Source organism: Macaca mulatta, chromosome 7, assembly GCF_049350105.2.
Source record: "Macaca mulatta isolate MMU2019108-1 chromosome 7, T2T-MMU8v2.0, whole genome shotgun sequence".
NCBI lineage: Eukaryota > Metazoa > Chordata > Mammalia > Primates > Cercopithecidae > Macaca > Macaca mulatta.
Window position 1 is genome coordinate 164,590,807 of NC_133412.1, and position 24,075 is coordinate 164,614,881.

The 24,075-nt window shown below is 51.3% G+C and overlaps 1 protein-coding gene across 7 annotated transcripts in view; it reads right to left on the bottom strand.

Moving 5' to 3' along the window:
- Nucleotides 1–24,075, bottom strand: part of CCDC88C (coiled-coil domain containing 88C) — a 149,756-nt gene that overhangs the window by 66,035 nt on the left and 59,646 nt on the right. For all 7 annotated transcript variants that reach the window (XM_077941623.1, XM_015144375.3, XM_015144377.3 and 4 more), the window contains 6 exons: nucleotides 7,850–7,908; nucleotides 6,634–6,717; nucleotides 4,148–4,288; nucleotides 3,542–3,726; nucleotides 2,740–2,821; nucleotides 2,255–2,413 (listed from right to left, as the gene is read on the bottom strand). In XM_077941623.1, the coding sequence (XP_077797749.1) occupies nucleotides 2,255–2,413; nucleotides 2,740–2,821; nucleotides 3,542–3,726; nucleotides 4,148–4,288; nucleotides 6,634–6,717; nucleotides 7,850–7,908 (710 nt within the window). The remainder of the gene's footprint in view (nucleotides 1–2,254; nucleotides 2,414–2,739; nucleotides 2,822–3,541; nucleotides 3,727–4,147; nucleotides 4,289–6,633; nucleotides 6,718–7,849; nucleotides 7,909–24,075) is intronic.

Consider the following 24,075-nt stretch of genomic DNA (forward strand, 5'->3'; position numbering starts at 1 on the left):
AACAAGGGAGGGAATCCTAAATTGTTCTAAGCATCCTATGAGGACTGAAGATGGTTTGCTAGGGTGTTGTAACTATTCCAATCCAAGGACAGGTGTCCTCCACCACTTATCTGAGTCCTGACACCATGGGCATCCGAAGGTAGTACAACTCACTCCTCTCAACAGTGGCCTGGACTCAATCGACCATGCCCAGTTCATCACCTGCGTCGATGGCTCTGTGTCTGCAAACCTACGTGTGTGTCACTACCTATCCCTGAGTAAATGTCTCATGCAGATAAGACACTATTGCTCTTTCTCTTGTGATTAATAAAATGAATACGAAATCTAAGGCATTATAAATCTCATGGTAATTTTCCACTATGAAAGTCGTTAATGTGAAAAATACTTCTGTCATTTCACAGAGGCATGACACTGGAGACTATGGAAACCTCTCTCAAACGCCAAGAACTCCCTGATGCAGAGGGCAGAGCCTGTGCGTTTCTAGATCCTCTGCTCCTGGTGCAGGGCTCGGTTACCATGCAGGCAGGTGCTGGGCAGACGCGTCTGCGTGACTGAGCGAGGATGCTCCCACAAGGCCGGGAACAAATACAGAGACCGGATCCCCAAACCCACCCTCCTCCGCAAATCAGGGTACGGGGTGAGATGTGGGAGTCACGTTCCATCCATGACCTCACTCTGGGGCTGCACGAGGTCCCCCATGTGCAGGAGGAGCTGCTGAGGTGGTGGTTTGTGCATGACAGTCCCCAGTCCTCCCACCCAGGGCATTTCCAGTCAGTGATGCAGCCGTCAGAAGCTGCCCATGTCCCGGAGCCCATATGTGCCGGGGATTTGGGCCTCTCATAACCCACAGAGCCAGTGGCCCATCTCCAAGACAAAGCTGAGAAACGGTCTACCCTCTCCACCCCTCGCCCAGGCCTGGGCGGGCTTTGCACAGCCTCTAGGATGCCTTCTCAGCAGGGGGCAAGGAGCTTTAGCACGTGGCTCACATTCCTCAGGGGACACTCCCTGAGTGGGTCTGAGGAACAGACAGGCCCTTGCCATAGCCTCGCCAACCCACCTCGCCCAGCCCCAGTGCCTCCAGGGCCCGGTTGCAGCACAGAGCACATGGAAATCCTGGGCCGACAGCCTTTCCCGGCAAGCCCGACAGCTCCATGGCAGGGAGAGGACAATGCGGCGCTCTGCCTTCGGTGGCCTAAGCAGCCTTCTGGCTGGTAGGAGGGACATCGGGCTTATTTCTTAGCCTTGAACAAGTCCACTCGATGTGTGCCAGTATTCTGATTTCACTCAGCTCATGTTTTCTAACCACTTCCAGCCCCCCCGGAATAGGCAATGGGAAAAATTCCTAAATCCTCAGAAAAGAGGGTCCCGGAAGCTGCTCCTGACATGAGGTTGTCAGGGTGAGTGGTCAAAGCATCAGACACCTCACTTGGGTCTGGGTCTCCATGTAGCCTTGACCCTTTCAGCTGCATTCTTCCCAGAACCTTGATAAGACTTAAAATAAAGACGGTTCGAGTAGCCTCCACCGGCTGATGACTTACTATGGGGCTTGCCCAACACCATCTTTGAAACCTCACAGAGCCATAACAGTATTCCTATTTTCAGGGACAGGGTTCCTCTCCGCCACCTAGGCTGGAGTGCAGCAGTGCAATCATAGCTCACTGCAGCCTCGACAACCCAGGTTCAAGCAATCCTCTTGCCTCAGCCTCCTGAGTAGCTGGGACTACAGGCACGTGCCACTATGCCTGGATAAATTTTTTTATTTTTTGTAGAGACAGAGTCTTGCTATGTTGCCCAGGCTGATCTCGAACTCCTGGCCTCAAGCGATCCTCCCACCTTGGTCTCCCAAAGTGCTGGGATTATAGGCATGAGCCGCCTGCGCCCAGTTGCCTGTTATTCTCACAGATGAGGAAATAGTCCTAGCAAATTAGCCACAGAAATTGCAAGAAGTCTTTTAAAAGATGCACACGGATAGAAGGTGATCATAATGCCATGAGGTGGGGGCAGGAGAAACCCTGAAAGGAATCACTGCCTTACATCAATCAATGACACTCCTTCCCCTCCCCTACTGACGGGGAGATGAAGAGGAGCAAGACGGGGGCCCTGGGAAGCCCAGGCAGGCTGAGGTGCCAGGGAAGCATCTGCTGAGACAGCTGTGGCTCCGCTTCCCCAAGCCCCCAAGGACAAGTCAGTCTGAATCTGCTTCTGAGGAATTTCCAGCAGCCCCATCCAGGGGCCTCGCAGCAAGGCCGCCTACCTCCATGCGGGCCTTGTAGAAGTCCACGTCATGCAGTTTCTCCTTGCAGCGGGTCAGCTCCAGCTCCAGCCTCTCCACACGGTTTGCCTTCTCCCGCAGGGAATCCAGCTCATCTCGATAGGCACGAGCAGACCGGGCATCTGCTGCTAGCTGGATGTTCTGGAAAGTGGACAAAGGCAGGAGAACCTAGCTTAGGGCATCCTCTAGGGAGGGCAGAAAGGCCAATTCCCTCCTGCATGGTGTCTCCATGATGGCCCAGGACAAGCCAGCTCCTGGTGGCCGGGGGCCTCCATGTGCACGCCACCACACGGGATCTCCACCTGCTGTCACTAAGAAACAGGGTCATCCCCATAGCCGTGCTCAGGACAAGTGGCTCTTGGGTGGCTTAAAAGCGCTGCTGTTGTGCTCCTGACCCTACAGGCCCCATTATTGGACACTCCAGCCCTGCCACCCCCAGGACACACAGGCTCAGGCCCCCAACTCACCTCCTGCTTAACTTTCTGCAGTTCCAGCACCAGCTGGTCCACCTCATGTCTGGTGTCCACAAGCTGCTCTGTCTTATCCTCCCTGCAGAGGCAGTAAGGACAAAGAGTGTGGGAGGCAGCCTCCTTAACAAGCAGTCCCGGACGCAGGCCGCCACTTCTAAGACCAGTGGGAAAAGGAAAGCGCCAGGGATTTGGGCGGTGGGGAGGCGATCTGCTTATGGGGCCTGCAAAAATGTTACCGACTCAAAATTCTTTTCTCTTTGTAAGTTTGCAATATTGGCCCTTAAACTATGTCCATCCGCCACTCAGGTCTCCTTCCAAGTGTGTGGGGCAGGTAAGGAGACCCCAGCGGCAGCTGTACTACCCTACGGCCAGGCTCTACGGGTGACCAGCCAGGTGATATCCACCAGCTGCAGGTAACCTGGGAGAACAGGCTCACCAGACTGGACCGAAGGAGGAGCACCTCCTCCCTCCAGCCAAGAAAACACACCAGGTGTGGTCGTCCCGGCCCCAAGCTGGAGCTGAGCATGGACTGGAGGCTGCCTCTGTGGACAACTTGCACTGTCTGGACTGAAGAAACCCTGAAGACCGGGAAGAACCCCCGCCCCCATTCCAGTGCGGGCCTCGGACGGGGAGGCAGCTGGTCCCAGGTCAAAGAGTAAGCTCAAGGCAGACCCCAGCTGACTCCAGGGCGCACGTCAGAGCTGTGCCATTGACGGCACCACGCATGTGAGTCGATGCCACACCAGAAACACGACTGTAACAACACACACAAAGGTAGGAGAAGCAGCCGGGGACTCACAGCTCCTGCCTGACGCGCCGCAGCCTGGCCTTGGTGTCGGCCAGCTCCACGGCCAGGTGCTGCTTGTCTTCACTGGAGAGGCTGCTGGTGGGGCTGGGAGTGGAGTCAGCGCTGGAGGACTTGACGGGGCTGGGTGGATGCTGCGCCTGCAGGTAGTCACGCTCCTGAGTGAGGTCCACGATCAGCTGCAGCCGGGCAGGGAGGGGGACGGAGGAGAACAAACGGGGTTAACCAGCACCACCCCTGAGCTCGAACAGGGTGAAGAAACCACCCAAAGACAGATATTTCAGCGGAGACTAAGAAACCAGGAGGAAGGTGGGAGAAGGCTGGCGTAGGTTTTGAAAAGAGGTGAAATATTTAGTGAAACAAAAGAGAATGTACGAAGGAGGGGGGCCCCAAGCTCCGCGTCCTGATCCCCTGTATCTTCCCACAGGCCCGAGGTGACCATGCACTGCAGGGGCCGTAACCAGGGAAAGCACGCACGTCCCACCCCGACCAGAACCTCAGCAGCAGGACTGAGGCGTCTAGGCTGAAGATGAAGGGAGAGGAGATGAAGGGGCCTGAGCCCCTTCCCAGGCTGCCCGGGCTGCCACCCCGCGGACGCACCTCGCTGCACTCGTCCCGCTGGTCGATGAGCCTCCGCAGGTGGAGCACCATGCTCCTCGAGAGGGCCTCCAGCTCCTCCGGAGCCACGTCGGGCAGCTCCAGCCACTGCAGGTCAAACACGTTCTCTTGGTTGTGAGTCACCTGTGGGCACACATGGCAGGGCAGTGCAGGGGCGGCAGAGACGGACACCCACTTCCTTCACACTGCAAACAGCATCTCCTTCCAATCAACCTTACTAATCCCTCAGTGACAAATTTACTGTGGCCAGCAAAAGGGTGCCCTATGTAAGTGCGGCCAAACCCTTCAGCACAGCTCTGTTCATACAAATCACTTCTGCTTTCAGAACTGGGTCAAAGAGGACACTGATTTTCAAAGAGGACCAGAAAGCACGCCTTACAATTGTTTCCCTATAAGGTCGTGGGATAAGACATCTTCACTGGAACTACATCGATGTAGAACACAAAGAAGGAAAGCTTCAGGGTGAGAGGGTGAGGAAAGGGACTATATGTTACTTCTTAAAATCTATGCAAACAGAGCAAAAATATTAATCTTTTGTCAGAATGTTGTGTACAGAGCAATCTTGGGTTGTTTTCTGGAACTATTCATAATCAAACAGTTTTCAGGGAAGGGTGCATCTCATTCCCACGGGCCACAGAAGACAGCCTCTTTGGGCCCCTTTCCCTGGCCAGGGAGTGGAGATACACGGCTCTGTCTACATGAAACAGCCTCTCGACACACACCCCGCGATCTGCCCCAGGAGACAGCGTCTGTTTCCAGCTCTCCTCCTCTCAGTTTCGGAAGAGATACCATAGTGCTTGGGCCTCCAAAGAGGAAAACAAGAACAACGAAATCGGGGCATCTACTCTGAAACACACCCAAAGAAGTCTTTATTCAATCAACAGAGGTAGAGAAAACAAAAACACAAACTCAGCTTGAGCAACATAGTAAGACCCCATTCTCTACAAAAAAATGTAAAATTTAGCCGGGCAAGGTGGCATGCACCTGTGGTCCCAGCTACTTGGGAGGCTGGGGCAGGAGGACCACCTGAGGCCAGGAGTTTGAGGCTACAGTGAGCTATGATCACACCACTGCACTCCAGCCTGGATGACAGGGAGAGACCCTGTCTCTAAAAAAAAGACAAACCCATAAAATAAAAAGCAGACAGGGCCCTGTCAACAAAGGCCCTTCAATTTCTCAAAATTTGAAGAGACACCACCTTCTTACTTCTCCCCACCTTAAAAGGATAAGTTTGGATACAGGTGATCTGAGAATTAGGAGAAATCTTATCCCATGATTCAGAGCACCCTAAGGGCACAGGATGGAGAGGCTGGTTCTAGGCCTGCTCCAGACCCAATGCTGGGGAAAGTCCTTGGACATCTCAGGGCCTCTGTAAAGGGTGGTGTGGCTGGGCTTCAGGGGCTCAACCTGGCTGCACCACAGCCACTTACTGAGGTTTTATTTAAATGCTTATGCCCTCCTCCCACTGAGTCTGACTCAGTGGGTCTCTCAAGGGGCCCAGCACCCCAATTTTTAAAAAGCACCAGGGAATTCTGAAGCCCAGGCCTGACAGCCCCAGCCAGCTGTGGAAGCTGGTAGGCCAAGCCACAGGTTCTCCCCAGTATCAACCCAGGGAGTCCTGTGCTCAGCTGCCTCTGCCAATCACACACCAGTTCCTGTGCATGCAAATCTTCTTCATGCATTTATCTCATCTGTCCAATGACACTGACTGCTGAACCCATATCCCCTAAGGTAATTAAAGCACACAGTGCATATTTTGGAAGGAGTGTGGAAGTGGAGGTCAGGAAAGTAAATTGCCACCTGGATACTGCCCCCCAGGGTGGCCGCCTCCTTAGCTGATACCACCTCTGCCAATGTCAATGGCAAAGTGCCGGGAAGGTCAGGCCTTCAAGGCCAGGGGCTCCTCCTCCTGCACTCTGCTGATGCTCAATGCAGAGCCCTCCCGAACCCTCGCTGGGGGCCTGAGTTGGGGATGGGCCAAGTCTCCCAAGGCAGCCTCTCTGGGACTCACTGGTTTAGATTCCCAAGTGGTGTCAGCTTGTCTCTGCCATGTCACTGACAGAAGCAGAGAATCTCTCTCTATAAAGATCAACCGTTCAAAGCAGGGTGACATTTGCCAGAATACATTTTCAGGGCCTGTAAATCAAATTCTGAGCCTCAACCACTTGACAGCTCTTAAAAATAGTCTGAGACCATATTAGGCAAAAAGAAGGCGACAAAAGACGACTTGATTGAGGTGTTTTTTTTTTTTAATTTTTATTTTTACCCTCATTTTATTTTAGCTGGCTGATTGATGGCTATCTTTCCAAACAGAATCAATGTGCCTGTGGTGTCTGAAACCTAAGATTAGCAAAATCGTAATGGGTGATGTATTCTTTAAACGTTTCCACTCGTAGAGAAGTTTTGCCTCCCGGCTACCACGGGCGCAGCAGTGCACAGCTGAGCCCTCCACGAGGCCACGCACCTACCTCCTGGATATGGGCCACGATGCCAGCCTGGGTCTCAATGTCCAGCTGTTTGATTCTTTCAATGAACTCCTCTTTCCTCTCACACTGTGGAGGGTTACATGTGTTAATGGAAGCACTGTTCAAGTGAGGGCGAAGCTGAGTCCACCACGGCCACAGAATGACAGTTTCAAAAGGAACCACCCACCCCGGGCTTCTTCATAACTAAGAACGCTCTTGTCCTCCTGCCAGCCCTTACGCTGATGTGTCTCTAGTGGTCGCCGGGACCACCTACATCAGAATCACCTGGGGAACTTGTTCTTCAACCTCCCATCCGTAAGCCCCCACCGAGATTGAAAAGACCAGGGTGGAACACAGAACGCTTCGTTTTAAACAAGCTCTCCAGGTGATTCTTAAATACGTAAAGACAGGGAACACCTGGTTTAAGCCAGGGGGTGGCAAACTTCATGTGTAAAAAGCCAGATGGTAAATATTTTAGACTCTGTGGGCCATTTGGCCTCTGTCACAACTACCCAGCTCTGTCGCTGTAGTGGGAAAACAGCCACAGACAATATGTAAAGGCGGGCATAAGGCTGTGTTCCAATAAAACTTTATTTGAGAGAGGGTCTCGCTGTCACCCAGGCTGGAGTGCAGTAGCATGCTCATGGCTCACTGCAGCCTCAAACTCCTGCACTCAAGTGATCCTCTTGCCTCAGCCTCCTGAGTAGCCGGCAGGCATGCACCACCATACCCAGCTAATGTTTTCTATTTTTTTTCTGAAGACAAGGTCTCACTATGTTGCCCAGGCTGGTCTTGAACTCCCAACCTCAAGCCATCCTCCCCCACCTCAGCCTCCCAAAGTGCTGAGACTACAGGCATGAGCCACCGCACTCGGCCCAATAAAACTTTATTTACAAATGTAGGCAGCAAGTCAGATCTGGCCCACAGGGTGTAGTTTGCAGATCCTTGCTCTAGCAGTTCCTACACTGGGGACGATTTGCTCATGGTACCCTGGCCTGAGGGATCCCCATCTCGCCTCCTGCCCAAGGTGCCCTGGTACTAGAAACAGCTGCCACCTAAAACAATGGCCGCTTTCTTCTAGGAACCCAGAGGTCTCTTCTGTCATACTGGACTGAGAGGCGCATCCTCCCCCCTAAGCTAAGGGCTGGTTCCAGTCCCACAAACCCAGTATGAGAAGGCTGGGGGAGCTCCCTCTGCTGCAGCCCTGCCCAATCCCTACCTGGACGGCACAGCCCAGCACCAGGAGCAGCACCTTCTTGATTTCCTCCATGCTCTTCCCTAGATCAAGAGAGCAACACATTTAACTCAGCTCAACTGCTGGTACAATTTCAGTGACATGTTTACTGTAGGGGGAAAAAAATCAGATAAACAAAAAAAATCATCTCTCTACTCTGTGACATTCACTTAGGTATACGCACTCCATCGATCTTCCATGTGAGGCTTTATTTACTTATTTTATTTTGAGACAGGGTCTCACTCTGTCACCCAGGCTGGAGTGCAGTGGCAGGCCCACAGCTCACTGCAGTCTTGACCTCCCAAGGCTCAAGCGATCTTTTCACCTCAGCCTCCCTAGTAGCTGGGACTACAGACATATACCACCATGCCCAGCTAATTTTCATATTTTTTGAAGAGACGGGTTTTTGCCCTGTTGCCCAGGCTGGTCTCAAACTCCTGGACTCAAGTGATCTGCCCACCTCGGCCTCCCCAGGGTGCTGGAATTACAGGTGTGAGCCACCATACGCAGCCTTATTTACTTTTTAAACCAAATGAGAATTCTGTACATAACTATTTGAAGCCCCATTCCATTCAAATATGTCATCAATATCTCCCCGTGGTAATTAATGAACCGTAACATCAGCATCCCTTGTTAGCGCATCAGGTAAGCAAAGTACACAATGGGAGAGACCAACTCCCATAGGAAATACTGAGTCGACACTAAAATAAGGCTGTATACAACCGTCCCCTTTTTATCATGCAAATTTCCAAACAGACCCGGGAGGACAGTATAACGAACCTCCACAATACACTCAGCCTCACATGATCAACATTCTGCACCTCTCACTCTACCTGCCTCCTCCTTCCCTCTGTAAGTTTGTTTGGCTGGAGTATTCTAAAGTAAATTCCATAAGATAACATAAAGACATCCTTTTTTTTTTTTTTTTTTTTTTTTTTTTTTGGGATACAGGGTCCCACTCTATTGCCCAGGTTGGGGTGTAGTGGTACAATCATAGCTCGCTGCAGCTTCCACCTCCTGGGTTCAAGTGATCCTTCCACCTCAGCCTCCCGAGTAGCTGAGACTACAGGTGTGCACCACCACACCTGGCTAACTTTTGTACTTTTTGTAGACAGGGTCTCATAATATTGCCCAGGTTGGTCTTGAACTCCTGGGCTCAAGCAATCCTCCCGCCTCAGTGTTGGGATGACAGGTGTGAGCCACCACACCTTTTTGATGGTTACATACTTACTTTGTAAAGCAAGGCCACTAACTTACTCAACCAATCCCCTTCCAGAGGTTCAATTTTTATATATAATAGATATAAAAAATATATAATATAGATATAAATATATATAATATATATATAAATATATATATATATTTTGAGACAGAGTCTCACTCTGTCACCCAGGCTGAAGTGAAGTGGCACAATTTTGGCTCACTTCCACATCTGTCTCCTGGGCTCAAGTGATTCTCCTGTCTCAGCCTCCCGAGGAGCTGGGATTACAGGCGCTTGCCACCACGCCTGTATTTTTGTATTTTTAGTAGAGATGGGGTTTCACCATGTTGGCCAGGCTGGTCTTGAACTCCTGACCTCATGATCTGCTCGCCTTGGCCTCCCAAAGTGCTGGGATTACAGACGTGAGCCGCCGTGCCCGGCCCTAAAATAAGTCAATCTAAACAATGTTATAAAGAATATCACGGTAGCAGGCCGGGCGCAGTGGCTCAAGCCTGTAATCCCAGCACTTTGGGAGGCCGAGACGGGTGGATCACGAGGTCAGGAGATCGAGACCATCCTGGCTAACATGGTGAAACCCTGTCTCTACTCAAAAGAATACAAAAAAAACTAGCTGGGCGAGGTGGCGGGCGCCTGTAGTCCCAGCTACTTGGGAGGCTGAGGCAGGAGAACGGCGTGAACCTGGGAGGTGGAGCTTGCAGTGAGCCCAGATCGTGCCACTGCACTCCAGCCTGGGCAACAGCGTGAGACTCCACCTCAAAAAAAAAAAAAAAAAGAATATCATGGTAGCTAATTCTTTATGCATTCCCTTTTTCAGCTTTTCGTATTGACAAGCTGCCCTGCAGACAGGCTCTACCATTTCACCATGGGACATATGTGGTGATTCCCATTTTCCTACCCTTGACCAGCATTTACCCTACCACTCTTTCTCAACTTTGTCAATCAGGCCAAAAATCCTGTTTCGTCATTCTGAGCTCTCTTTGATTGTGCTTGAGGCTGAATGCATCTTCACCTGCTTATCTATCTCAAACACTTAAACGGCAGCACAACACCTGGGCTGAGACGACAGGCTTGGTCACCCAGGAACTGTGTGTCCCAGACAAGCCATATTCTGTCTCCAAGCCTCAGTTACCACATCTATAAAATGGCCTGGGTAATGTGCAGGGTTCCCTTTCAGGTTAAAAAAAGAAAAAAAAAGAAAAAAGAAAAAAGAAAACAAAATCTATATGTTCTGACTTTTTTGTTATATTCTGTTGTATTTGAGGAAGAAAGGATATGCCAGAAAGAGCTTTCTTCTCTTGAAAGACTTAACCAACTCACACACTAGGCTACAGTGGCCCAAAGTATCAAAAACTGCTGGGATGAAAAAACCAGACCACCGTCCTGAGAACCAATGCTGTGGTTCATTTCAGATCCCTGAGTACGAGTAGTGAATGAATATGCGACCTCCTCCTAAGACCCCTCGACTGAGAAATAGCTAAAATTGGCTTTCCTTGAGATAATGACATCACTGTCAAGCCTCAGAACTGGGAACTGGGGGTTCGCTGAACCAGAAGCACACGCCGCCCCCCAGCCTGAAGGCAGGGCAGGGAGAGACTGGTGGGCTGGGCCACAGGGTCTAAAGGCCACTTTCCTGCTCTGGAGGACACACCTGAGAAAAAGGCTCAGCGTTGCAAAGCAATCTTCTAAGGTTAAATCCTTCTCTTGCTAGTAAGTTTAGAGATTCGTCAATATTTGAAATGGAAAAATTCTCAAAGTCTTAGTATTATTTTTTTTTTTACTTGAGATCTTTTATTTGGCCCAAGACACTCTAATCCACAGAATAAATATCACCACAGTGACTCACTTCCCTATTAACACGGAGCTATTCATCAGCCACTTAACTTTAGTTTCGATAAAGAGAAAAGGGGCTGGGCGTGGTGGCTCATGCCTGTAATCCCAGCATTTTGGGAGGCCGAGGTGGGAGGATCACTTGAGGTCAGGAGTTCGAGACCAGCCTGGCCAACGTGGTGAAACCTCAACTCTACTAAAGATACAAAAATTAGCCAGGCGTGGTGGCATGTGCCTGTAACCCCAGCTACTTGGGAGGTTGAGGCAGGAGAATCACTTGAACACAGGAGGTGGAGGTTGCAGCAAGCTGAAATCACTCCACTACACTCCAGCCTGGGTGACAGAGGGAGACTCTGTCTCAAAAAAAGAGAGAGAGAGAGAAAAGGGAATGCCCACATGAGTGTTAACAAAGCCTCCAATCAGTCTTTCTGACAGTGCTTGCCGGCTCGGCCCAAGTCACCCACTTCCCCGTTTCCCTTCTGTCGGCCCACAGATCACTGGCAAGGGCTCATCGCATGCCCATGCTAGATATAAGAGGCACAGACCCTTCCCTGCCATCACTGGCTTGTCTTCCTACAACGAGACTCACTTTTTGAAAGGCCACTCACCAGGTACTGTACCCACCAGAGGAGCCGAAACACTAAGAAAGCACTTAAGGGTCTGAGATTAGCCTAAACAGAAGTCAGGGTTTGCACAGAAAATCTTTATGTACTCTATTCACAGCAAAGTCCCCAAAGGAACTAATTACATCACACTGTAGAATCATTTAGACAACTCTGGTGACCCATTTCCCCAGCCCAAAGCAGATTACAACAGCAAATTAAAAGGGAGAAAAGGGCTGGAGAAGCTCACTGATGGTGTTCTGAGAGCAAGGAAGAGAGCAGAAACCTTGCTCACACACTGGAGGGCTCAAAACTACACTCTGAGGCCAGGTGAGTGGCCCACACATGTAATCCCAGCACTGTGGGAGGCTGAGGCAGGAGGATCGCTTACATCCAGGAGTGCAAGACCAGTCTGGGCAACATACGGAGACCCCCCACCATCCCTGTTTTTTTTTTTCCCCTTTTTTGTTTTCCTTTTTTGAGATGGGAGTCTCGCTCCGTTGCCAGGCTGGAGTGCAGTGGCTCAATCTCGGCTCACTGCAATCTCTGCCTCCCGGATTCAAGCGATTCTCCTGCCTCAGCCTCCTGCGTAGCTGGGACTACAGGTGTGCACCACCACACCCAGCTAATTTTTGTATTTTTAGTAGAGATGGGGTTCCACCATGTTGAACAGGTTGGTCTTGATCTCTTGACCTCGTGATCCACCTATCTCAGTCTCCCAAAGTGCTGGGATTACAGGCATGAGCCACTGTGCCCAGTCTTTCTTTTTGAGATGGAGTCTCACTCTGTTACCCAGGTTGGGGTGCAGTGGTGCAAGCTCAGCTCACTGCAACCTCTGCCTCCTGAGGTCAAGTGATTCTCCTGCCTCAGCCTCCTGAGTAGCTGGGATTACAGGCGCACGCCACCATGCCCAGCTAATTTTTGTATTTTCAGTAGAGATGGGGTTTCACCATGTTGGCCAGGCCTGTCTCAAACTCCTGACCTCAAGGGATCTGCTTGCCTTGGCCTTCCAAAGTGTTGGGATTACAGGCGTAAGCCACCGCGCCCAACCAAGATCCCATTTCAATTAAAAAAAAAAAAAAAAATTAGCCAGGCCTGGTGGTGCACTATTTGGGAGGCTGAGGTAGGAGGATCGCCTGGGCCTGGGAGGTTGAAGCTAAAGTGAGCTTTGACTGTGCCACCGCAGTCTAGCCTGGGCAACAGAGCAAGACCCTGTCTCCAAAACAAACAAACAAACAACAACATCGCAAAAACAACACTCCGAGGCTGCTCGGTGACAGAGCAAAGGGTTCTACTCCCTCAGCACCCTGCAATCACGCACCATGACAACCCTGAGTTCATTCATTCCCTCATTCATCCCAACACCCATCAGACATCAAGAAAACACTCAATCTGACCCACAGCACAGGTTAGAAAAGCATGGATTCCTGTTTGCTAAGGTTTGTAACAGGAGGAAAAAAGGCATTAAACATAGAGAATTAAGTTTAGAAAAATATTCCTAGGAAAAAAATAAACTCTTTGGTGATGAACAGGTTACTAAGAAATTCACCTCTGCCCTCATTCAAATGAAGCAGAGCAGTGCTCGTTCTCACCAGGCTGAGTAAATAGAAACATTTGCTTATAACAAATGCATCCTGTGATCCCAACCCCTACAGATTCCTACAAATTTTTTTTTAAAGTGCCCAGGGTGGGGAGCAGAAGTTTCCTCATTTCTCATGAGAAGCCGATGCCCAATTTCTTTCAGGATTTCAGTCGTAAGAAAAACCGCTATTTCCACAAATCTACCAGATTGTGGGTTTTGAATAGTTTCAAAACACAGCAGAAGATTCCCTCCTGGGTCCTTGCCAGTAGGACTGGCTCAGTGACACAGTCAAGCAGGCCAAGATCAAACAAACCTACAGACAGCTCCCTGCCAAGTCCCTACTATGTGCTGGGAGCCAAACCAGCAATCTGAAAGCTGATAAGTGCTACGGGAACCCAAGAAAGGAACTTCTAATTTGCAGCAAGGCCCAGGGCAAGGATTCTAAAGGGAATAACCTCTGAGCTGAGTTCCACAGATGAGGAGGAGACAGACCTGTCGGGTAGGGCTTTCCAGGCCCAGGGAACAGCATGTGCGAAGGCCACGAGGTGAGAGAGCACACTGCTTGTCAAATTATAAGTGCTTTGCGCTTACACTTATCGAGCTGGTGTTCAGAGGGAGAAATGGGGGCAGGTTATAAAACAACGTGGATTTCTACACCAGAAAAAGTCACAAGCAACCACTGGGGGCGGGGATCAAGAAACATCAGACAGGACACACTCCACACTTAACACAACTACACACTGTCGAGTATAGGAGAACCCCCGGGGACTCCCAGGACTTCCTGAATGAATAGCTGAGTCTACGAAAAACCTACCTTACTACCTGCTTCCTGGAGTCTTGACACAAAGAAATTCACCCCAGCCTATCTTAGTAAAAACGCAATGCAGACAGACAGGCCAACATAAGCTATATAGAAAGCTGCAGATGTTAACAGTCATAAGCTTCCAAAACAGAAGGGAAACCGCCAGACAGCACATGTTTCTAAGTGCAGAGGTGAGGATAGAAAAGTAGTTGGACAATTAAAATACATCATCCTCTAAAATGTGCATTATATCATGGTTTGAAAACTCCCCGACTTGCTAGCCCTGAGTCCATGGCAGACATGATTAGTCAATCACAGCACTTTCTGACTCAGGGCGGAACTAGGCCTCAGAATCGTTCTGAACACAGCACTCCACAGACTACCAGTTAATGGACGTTAACACATGGAACAAAACCTATCTTCCTTCCATGACTGGTATATAACCTCAAGAGTCCTTTTTGACTCCACTCTTTGGTTCTTTAAGATGCAGCCATGCACGTGTTCAGAAGACACTTTTTTTTTTTTTTGAGATAAGAGTCTCGCTCTGTCGCCCAGGCTGGATGGAGTGCAGTGGTGCAATCTCGGCTCATTGCAACCTCAACCTCCTGGGTTCAAGCGATTCTCCTGCCTCAGCCTCCCAAGTAGCTGGAACTACAGGCATCCACCACCACGCCTGGCTAATTTTTGTATTTTTTAGTAGAGACAGGGTTTCACCATGTTGGCCAGGCTGGTCTCGAACTCCTGACTTCAAGTGATTCATCTGCCTCGGCCTCCCAAAGTGTTGGGATTACAGGTGTGAGCCACCACGCCCAGACAAAAGACACTTTCTGATTTCTGGACACAGGAACTAAATCTTGTTGTGTATAAACGATGACTGAGGTATGAAGCTGGGGATTTAAGCAATGGCAGGCAAGCATCCCTGTCGAAGAGGGAGCCTTTCCTGCTCCAAACTGCATACCCTCTGCTCTTGCTGGGGTCGAAGGCACAGTGATTCCTGTCCACAGATGAATAGGGGTCAGAGATAAAGCAGTGAAACTGATTCCTCTGTCTTGCTAACTCAGCTCCCCACAACCACAGAGGCCCAGGACCTGCAAATCACCAGCCAGGCTCAGGGTTTAACCCTCACAACCTGGAAGGACTGACTGTATTCCGTAGAGTAACTTTGCCCTTTCCTCCTATAAACCACCATCACGGCACCTTAATATACGGCATGCTACCACATGACTTAATTCTGAAAGCAATCCCCTGAAGACGGTATGATGACTCCATCTTAGAAACAGAAGGATGTAGCTCAGAAAGGCTGAGTCACAGAACTAAGATCTGTTCCCGGGTCCACCACCACCTACCACCTCCTAACTTATTTATGTTTCCTTCTAAAGCAGGGAGCTATGTGGTTTCACTTCTGATCCCTGTGATCCCATGCAGGTTAGTTAACCAGCGTTTGCTGACTGAGTGAGGTTAACCGTTAGCATCAAGTACCTGGGTTAGAACAGCAAAGAGAACAGTTTCAGTTTCTCTCTTCCACGGCACATACGTGTGCTTACTGATTCTACATTCTCTTTTCTTCTGGCTTATACGCTGGTGTGAACCACTGACTGCTTTCCCTGGTTTTGTACTTAAAAACGAGTTATTTCATAAGGATGCGCACGAGGCTGTCACAGTGATTTGGAAACAGCGGTGCATCCAACACAACCCTGTCGTGTCTCCGCAGTGCACAGGCACACCCCCACACTCACTCACGCAGGCACAGCTCTCAGGGCCCTCCTGAGGCCTCAGCTTACAACGGGAAGAGCTGTTCATTATTATAACAGTCAGGGGTACTTCCCAGGCACTGCCCAGGAATACTAGAGGTAGAGAGTTCCCTGTGGGTGGGCTCACGGGGATGCTCCATCATGTGTGTCCCCACCCACGGGGAAGGAGGCAGGCGCCTCTACACAGGGGCTCACATTCTGGGGAGCGACCCTGTGAAATCCTCCTGTCACCACATGTGCCCCCACCATTAACACAACCAGGCACACACGTTTATCAAACATGGATTCTGGCAGGCGCTAAGCTGCATGCCTGTGTGGAATGGTGCAGGAGCCTCCCGGGGCACCCCGACCAGTGGCCCTTTACCCCAGTGTGTCTCTGCTGCCCGTATCAAGTCTGTCCCACCCCTACAGATACCCCAGCACCACCATGCACAACAGACGTCAGCTGGCCCCAGGTCGTGTAGAACACTTTGAAATACCAGCCCCTCGGAGCACCCTCACCCCAAAAATGACCTCCTACCCCACCTGCCTGCCACGGCTGCAGAAGCTGACAGCGCGAATTCATTTCCCAGCACCAAACACCTGAATACCAGAAGAGTAGAATCAGCCACAAGCCTGCAGCCTGAGACCTGCGTTTGCCCTGGGAGGGGGCGAGGAGCTAGGGCAGGCAGGGGATGCTCTGGGAAAGGGTCCCTCCCAACCGCCAGGTGGAAAACTCAAACATAAAGACCTTTGACAAACAGCATCTCTTCGCTCCTCTGCAGACGGCGGCGGCCACAGAGAGCAGGCCTGCTGGAAGCCATGGTGTGGCTGTCGCAGCCAGCGGTGCGTTCTCTGTGTGCCCAGGCCATCGCCAGGAAGTTTACTAACAAAGTCTGGTCTCCAGGCAGATCCGCGGGTGCTCGGAGGCCAGCGTGTGGGCCGTGCTGTGACGCTCAGCTGGGCTTGGTGTCAGCCAAACTCTGCAGCTTCCTGGGAAAGGAAAGCCTCAGCTCCCGGCCCAAGTGCCCCAGCACCGCACATGGACTGGAGACCTCGTTTCTGGATACAAAAAGCAGCACAGAAGCAAAGAAGCAGGATGGAAATGGGGTAGTTTGAAACAGCATTTGGTTGCTTTTCTGAACCTTCTCTCTCAAGGATGAAAGAGGAAATTTTAGAACAATCAAAATGCCTGCAAGATTAGTTTTCTTTTTCTTATTTCTTCCCTCCCATTCAAAGGCCCCAAACTTTTTGCAGATATGAAAATTTTATATATATATATATGTAATATATACACACACACACACACACACACACACACACACGTACATTTATACACAGGATTAGAGAATTATGGCCAGGAGAAATAAAATAAAACCAACAGAGGTAGGGGAAAAGAACACAAGAATGGCTCATGAAGCCGGAGTGGCTGACCCTTAGCCTCCACACCACACGGTGAGCAGGATGGAGCCGGGGGCAGGACTGGGAGGGCCGCAGGGCCGGGAAGACAGGGCTCTTGAGTTTTAAAAGCACAATCTCAGCAGGAGGATGGCTCCCCACAAGCCGGACTCTGAGCCTGTGCCTGGGTTGCCAGGGTGGGGGTCAGCAAGCCTCGGGCACACCCAGCCCTCACAAGTTCCCGGGGGCCCCCTGAAGGAAGGCAGGGCTGTGCCGTGTGGGCTGCAAGAGATGTTTCCATGGGATCTGAAAAGCACTCCAAGGACACGACGGCAGGAGAGCAAATCAATACTGAGAGGGTTAAATATTAAATTCCAAGGAGTTTCAGGAGGTCTGTTTCCTCTGGCCCATGAAACCTAAACCTCAGCTGTCACAGAAGACCTCCTCCCTGCCCCAGGCTTGCTACTCCTCATGGGACTCCCAGCAACTTGCACTCCCCTGAGCTCATTCCACCTAGAACACCTTTCCTCGCTTTCTCTGTCTGAGGCCTTGCCCAGATATTGCCTCCTCCAGGAAGCCTTCCTGACCTGCCCAAGCAGAACGCATCAGCCCCCTTGCACTGGCTGTGAAGCACGTTCTTGTACCATCTTCTGTCCCGGAATAAATGTCTCTGTGGACCCTGTCTCCCCTTCCTGCCTCAACACAGACTGGGGGCTTCCTGATCTGAGGTGGCCTGTTCATCTCACCAGCGGAGGGGAGCCAAAGGAGGGGCCTGGGCTGAGCTCCTTTTGAGAGCCTCTGGCCGAGGGGCAGCCAGCTAAGATGAGGAAGGATGAAAAGGTGCTCCAGCCTTGTATTTGGGGGAGGTCAGAAGTCGGGCCTTCTGGCTTCCTCAGCTGGTGCAGTAGATAGAGCCGAGTCCTGCACTCAGCTGAGAAGGAAGGTCGGTCACAGCATTTTGTGTGCACAGCACCCTGTTTCTTTGGGGTGCCTCCTCTGCTGCAGGAATGCGCACCCGCTGTAACCATAAGAGAGAGAAAACGTAGGACAGAGGGCCAGGCCACTGAACAGCAATTAGTGAAACCCCAAGGCTCTTCTCAAAGGTTCCAGTGGTATTCAGATAGGACCCTGTAGGGTGTGCATATGGAGTCGCAGCTCCTCCAGGGCTCCCAGGAATCCTGCTTGGCATTTAGAATGTAAGAAACATCAGGGCAGCCGGGCGCGGTGGCTCAAGCCTGTAATCCCAGCACTTTGGGAGGCCGAGACGGGCGGATCACGAGGTCAGGAGATCGAGACCATCCTGGCTAACACGGTGAAACCCCGTCTCTACTAAAAATACAAAAACTTAGCCGGGCGAGGGGGCAGGCGCCTGTAGTCCCAGCTACTCGGGAGGCTGAGGCAGGAGAATGGCGTGAACCCGGGAGGCGGAGCTTGCAGTGAGCTGAGATCCGGCCACTGTACTCCAGCCTGGGCTACAGAGCAAGACTCCGTCTCAAAAAAAAAAAAAAAAAAAAAGAAACATCAGGGCAGACCGGTGATGGTAACCCTCTTGCTTGGAACCAGTGGCCGACTGTCCACAAAAGTAACCATCTGTGCAATTTATGGTGTGAAATCTGTCTTTCACCTATGCAGACCTCCACGCCGTGTGCCTCTGAGCGAGCTCCTCCACTCTCTGGGCTGGGCTTCTGCACCTATGAGGCTCGTTCTCTTCCATTCTAAACAGCTTCGGTGGGATCAGCCATGTATAAGTCTGGAAACCACTATTATACTTGGATACAAACCCTGGAAGAAAAAACAGTGCTCTCTTCCAGCACAACTGTCCTGTGATTCATCGCAGAAAGTAATTTGCTAACACCCTGGCTTCCCGTCAGACACATCTAGTCTTTATTTGTGCGTGTGGCACAGTGACAGGCCTGGCTGCCGAGAAAGATGCTGAGAAGCCAGAGCTGGAGGGACCCCAGAGCTGGTCTAGCTCCATCCAGCATCCTCCCTCACTGCTCAGACAGCACAGACATGAGCTATTGCTTCTCACAGGCTTCTTGTAGAATATGCTCATCAGTAACCGCGGAAGACGTTTAATAGCCGTGCAGCTGGCAAGATGCTGAAGGTGGTTTTCAGGGAGTCATCTCAGGCCTAGGGGAGGCAGACAAGCGGTACCGGGCAGAGAATGAATCTCACTTGACCCTGACCACCGACAACTGGCCTTCTTATCTGTGACAGCAAGTGGGTAACGCCTGTCGGGGGCCCCAGCTTGATGGGGGAGCCAAGTGGAGAGGAGAGAGGAAGACAGAAAGGCAGGCCCCCTGCATGGATGCTGTATTTACTGAGCACCTACTACATGCCAGGTGGTATGTAATGTCTACATTCTAGACATTAGAATGCACTGACAACAGCAACAAAAACCCCAGGATTCCTGCTCTCAGAAGAGCGTGTACCCTAGCGGGGGAAAAGCATGCAATGCCACAGGGGGGAAAAAAATAAGTGAACAGTATCGTCCATTCTCAGGTGCCAAAAGGTACGGAGAAGGGAAAGCAGAGCGGGACAAAGAAGACGGGGCATGTGGCAGGAGAGACAGGTGGGGCCACACTGAACAGGGGCTCACAGGTGGTGTTTACACAGTTTGCTGGCAGAGGGACCGGCAGGCGCACAGGCCCTAGTGCCCAGAGCGGGCTGCAAAGTGACAGTCGGCTGACTTGAGCAGGGGGCTGCTCGGGCTGCCATGCTGGGAGCAGACTGCAGGGGGTAGGGGTGAGGACACTGCCCTGGGGAGCAGCCAGGCAGAAGCAGGGTAGCTGGCAGTGGGGAGGAGGGCTGCAGAGGAGAGCTCAGCTTCTGGGGGTGCAGTGAGGGTAGACCCAGGATGCCAGGCGAAGGCACTGGCGGAGGAGAAACAAAGCAAAGGACACTCTACGGCACTCTGGCCCCAGAAGCCTGCATCCTGCCTCACTACAGGGGCCGGCTTAAGAGCCATCATATAAAAGTGAGGGTGGGGTTCAAGCAGGGCCCAGCCAGAGCCCAGGCCATGCTCGGAGAGGCAGAGACTACAGCAGTGAGGCACCAGACAGACCCTCCCATCCGCAGGGGCATGGGTGCAGCTGAGAGTGAGCTGCAAAACCACAGCACCATCAGAGCAGAAACCCAGAGACGGTCCCGGGGTGGACACAGCGTAAGCGAGTAAGGAGTTTGGGCCAGGACAGGCTGAGGAGAGATTTCAAATGCAATTTTCAGTACACAAAGTACTGTTTCATAGTCACTGCACCGTCCTTGACTTCCACCCAGGATAGGAAGAGAGTGAACACCCTTCTGTCTGATGGGTGAGGGAGGGTTAAGTGAGACATACAGAAAAATTGTAAGTTGTGACACCTCCCTTTTTTAGGTCAGAGAGAGGGGACAAATGCGTAGACTCTCAGGGTCTTTTAGTATCAGTGTGCTGGGGGACAACGGGTGGACCAGATGCTCTGTTGGGATCTGGAATCTGGGAGCTTGTGATGCTATGTGCTCAAAACAGAAAAGTTGCCCCAAACTATAAAAAATGTTATAAATAACAGTACAGTGTCAGCATCCACCAAAAAGAGTACAAAGCAAGCCCCTGACACACGAGGGGGACAGATTTAGTTAAAAAGCACACACACACCCCACCCTAGGCAACCATACAAATTTAAAAAAACACCAACTTTGTTCTTTGTTTAGAAAGAAACGAAAAAAGCTTCACACATCTATTTTTACAATTTAAAACTGAAAATGCTATTTCATAAATCCATCTCTCTGCCCCCAGCACTGGTGTCTGCATCTTCCTGCTGGTGGATGTCCCCTGCCAGCCTCCTCTGCTCTCAGAGCACCCTGGGACTCCTGTCAAACCTACTCATCTGTGCACCCAGCTCCCGGTCCCCCAGCCCTGACACGCTGCCCTCCATGTGCAGCCTGCTGAGGCCACCGTCTAGCATGTCAGTCAGCGCGGCCTGGGGCCCTCTGAGCCCTCGGTGATGGGTAAGTTATTCCTGTCCTTCCCTTTCCCGGCGCTCACTGTCCAGTTTCTCTAACTCCGCCTTCAGAGCTGGGAGCAGCTGATTCACGTGGGCTGATTATATACCATGGGGGTCCCAGGGACATCCAATTCACCTGTCAACTATCTAAAACCAGCTTCCCCTTAACGTTCTAAAAACTGAATTGTGGTTAGGGTTATACAACTTTGTATATTTATGAAAAAGATCACTGAATTATACACTTACGATGGGTGTATTTTATAGCATGCAAATGATACCTCAATAAAGCCGTTAAAAAAAATCAGCATCCACATCTTTACAGATGTTTCTGTTTGGCAGCAGACCTGAGGTGGGGACCTATGTTCTCTGCCCATGGGCAATCTCTGTGGTGTTGGGAGGTGCCTGATGGCAGCGGGGCAGAGAGGACAGGCTTCCAGATGGCAGTGGAAGGGGAGACACCTGCAGGGGTGAGAAGAGAGAGAGCGCCAGCAGGAAGGTGGGCAAGCTATGCAGGTGACATCAGAGCCGAAGGGAGGGGTGAGAAAAGGCAGGGAGAAAGATGTGTTTAATATTGGGTTCAACCATACACAATGGTCATTTTCATAGGTCAAAAAAGGCTGAATATTGCAATCGCCTACAGTTAAACCTAACCCATGGATGTCCACGTGTGACAGACGAAGCAGCTCAGGTTTGGGGACGGACAGAGCAGGTTTCTAATCAGCCCCTCTGCTTACAGGCCAACTGGTCAAGGGCATGGCACCCACACCCTCGGAGCCTCAGTTCTCTCACTATAAACAGAAATGGGCACAGCCACACCACAGAAGCACGTTTTCATTCCTTTAAAAACAAATTTTAATTAACTAATTAAAGATGGAGTCTTGCCTGTCATCCAGGCTGGAGTGCAGTGGCACAATCATGGCTCACTGCAGCCTCGACCTCCTGGGCTTAAGCCGTCTTCCTCAGCCTCCCAAAGTAGCTAGGACTACGAGTGTGTGTCACCATGCCCGGCTAACTTGTTTATTTTTTGTAGAGCTAGTCTCTCGCCACCACGCTCAGCCTTTCATTCAACTTTTAATGCAAGTTCAATGGCAAGCACAGGGTGGGCTTGCTAAGGAGTCACTGTCCCCCTCTCTTGCTCCTCCAGTGTCTCCAGGGTAGAAGGAACAACAGGAGTAAGCTACCGCCAACCTCTACAGGCAGCGCTCTCACCTCCTCCCGTAACACCAGCCCCAAATAAACCAGGAAGGCGGCAGAGTTCTGCTTAGCAAAACAGGCTCCACTTCCCTGAAGTTACCAGAAATCATGAGAGTGCCCCCGACCCTGGAGCCCACGGCTGTGGCCAGCGTGGACTGCATTTGGCATCCCGCCTTTCTCCGGAGGAGCCGTGAAATAAAGCCGGAACCCACATGGCCCCATGACAGAGCTGGCAAGCGAGCAGAACCAAAGGCTCCCTGCTACTGACACGTGAAGTGGGGAGGGCGCTTGCCGTCAGGGGCCACCAGGAGGACCGGGGGTGGCCTCTGCAGAGTCCCCATGTAAGGCGGTGGTGCCCACAGGCCAGAGCACTGAAGACTAACAGGGGTCCAGGGAAGCTCTTCCTTCTGGCTCATACAGACAAAAGGCAGACACCTCAGCCAGCTGAAGCCCAGAAGGAGCGCCCCCACGGAACAAGGAAGCCGCCACTGATGTTCTCAGGGCGGTGGCACTAAAAGAGGACTGCTCTCCCACCAGCTATGTCCTCAGGGGGTCACTCAGTGAACTCTTCTGAAGTCTCAAGGCCACTTTAGTTACTGTCATATGGACAGGAGAGGGGATGGCCAGGCTGCAGTGAGGCCAGGGTGAGGAGACGCCAACAGAGGGAAGCCTGAGTCCCTTTTGGAAACGCCTCTAATGTTTAGGATCCACGGTCTATTGCCATCCTACAGGTGCGGCTTTTCCTGTGTTCCTTGATCCCTCAGCTATTCCAGGAGGCCCCAGACCTAGGGTTCCAAAATGATGACAAGGTCTCCATCAGAACAAGGGAAGCCCTAGCCAGTGAGAGTAAGTCTGTCCCTGGGGCCTGCGACTCCTGTCCACGAGCTATGGGTGCAGGTAAACACACGCAAAGGTGAAAGGAACGCAAGGCATCACTCCATGTAATGCACCCAGGAAGTTACCTGACAGGCAGAGATTAAGTTCTGACTTTCTGTAAGATGCCAGGAGGACATTTAATTTGTTTTTTCTTTCTTTTTTTCATTTTATAATTAGAGATGAGGTCTCACTACGTTGCCCACGCTGGTCTTAAACTCTTGGGCTCAAGCGATCCTCCTGCCTCAGTCTCCCAAAGTTTTGGGGTTACAGGAATGAGCCACTGCGCTGGGCCTCATTGAGTCTTTCAAACTCACACTGAGTGTCAGAGACTGCAGGGACCTAGAACCTGTGCCTACCAGGAGAGCTGAGTCCAGCAGGGAGACATAAAACAGATCAATGAGCTCCGTCACCGAGCATGAATGAAGCCTTGCAGGACCCCAGTGAAGACAGATGTCGTTCTCTAAAGAGATTCTTACTCTCCTGTCTAAGGTACCACACTCCCTGATGGTGTCAGTTGATTCCACACTTACTCAGGAAGTGAGTCCACCAGATGGTATGACTCAGGCACCTAAACCCAGACTCATCTTCTCAGGAGCAACAAGGCAGTGGCCTCGCCAGCCTCTACACACACATCTGAGGGGTTGGGAGGCTTCACTCTTTTTTTTTTTTTTTGAGACAGAGTCTTGCTCTCTGCCCAGGCTGGAGTGCAGTGGCGTGATCTCGGCTCACTGCAAACTCCGCCTCCCGGGTTCACGCCATTCTCCTGCCTCAGCCTCCCGAGTAGCTGGAACTACAGGCACCCACCACCACGCCCAGCTAAATTTTGTTTTTGTATTTTTAGTAGAGACGGGGTTTCACTGTGTTAGCCAGGATCGTCTCAATCTCTTGACCTCGTGATCCGCCCGCCTCGGCCTCCCAAAGTGCTGGGATTACAGGTGTGAGCCACCGTGCCCGGCCTGGGAGGCTTCAATCTTTTTTTTTTTTTTTTTTTTTTG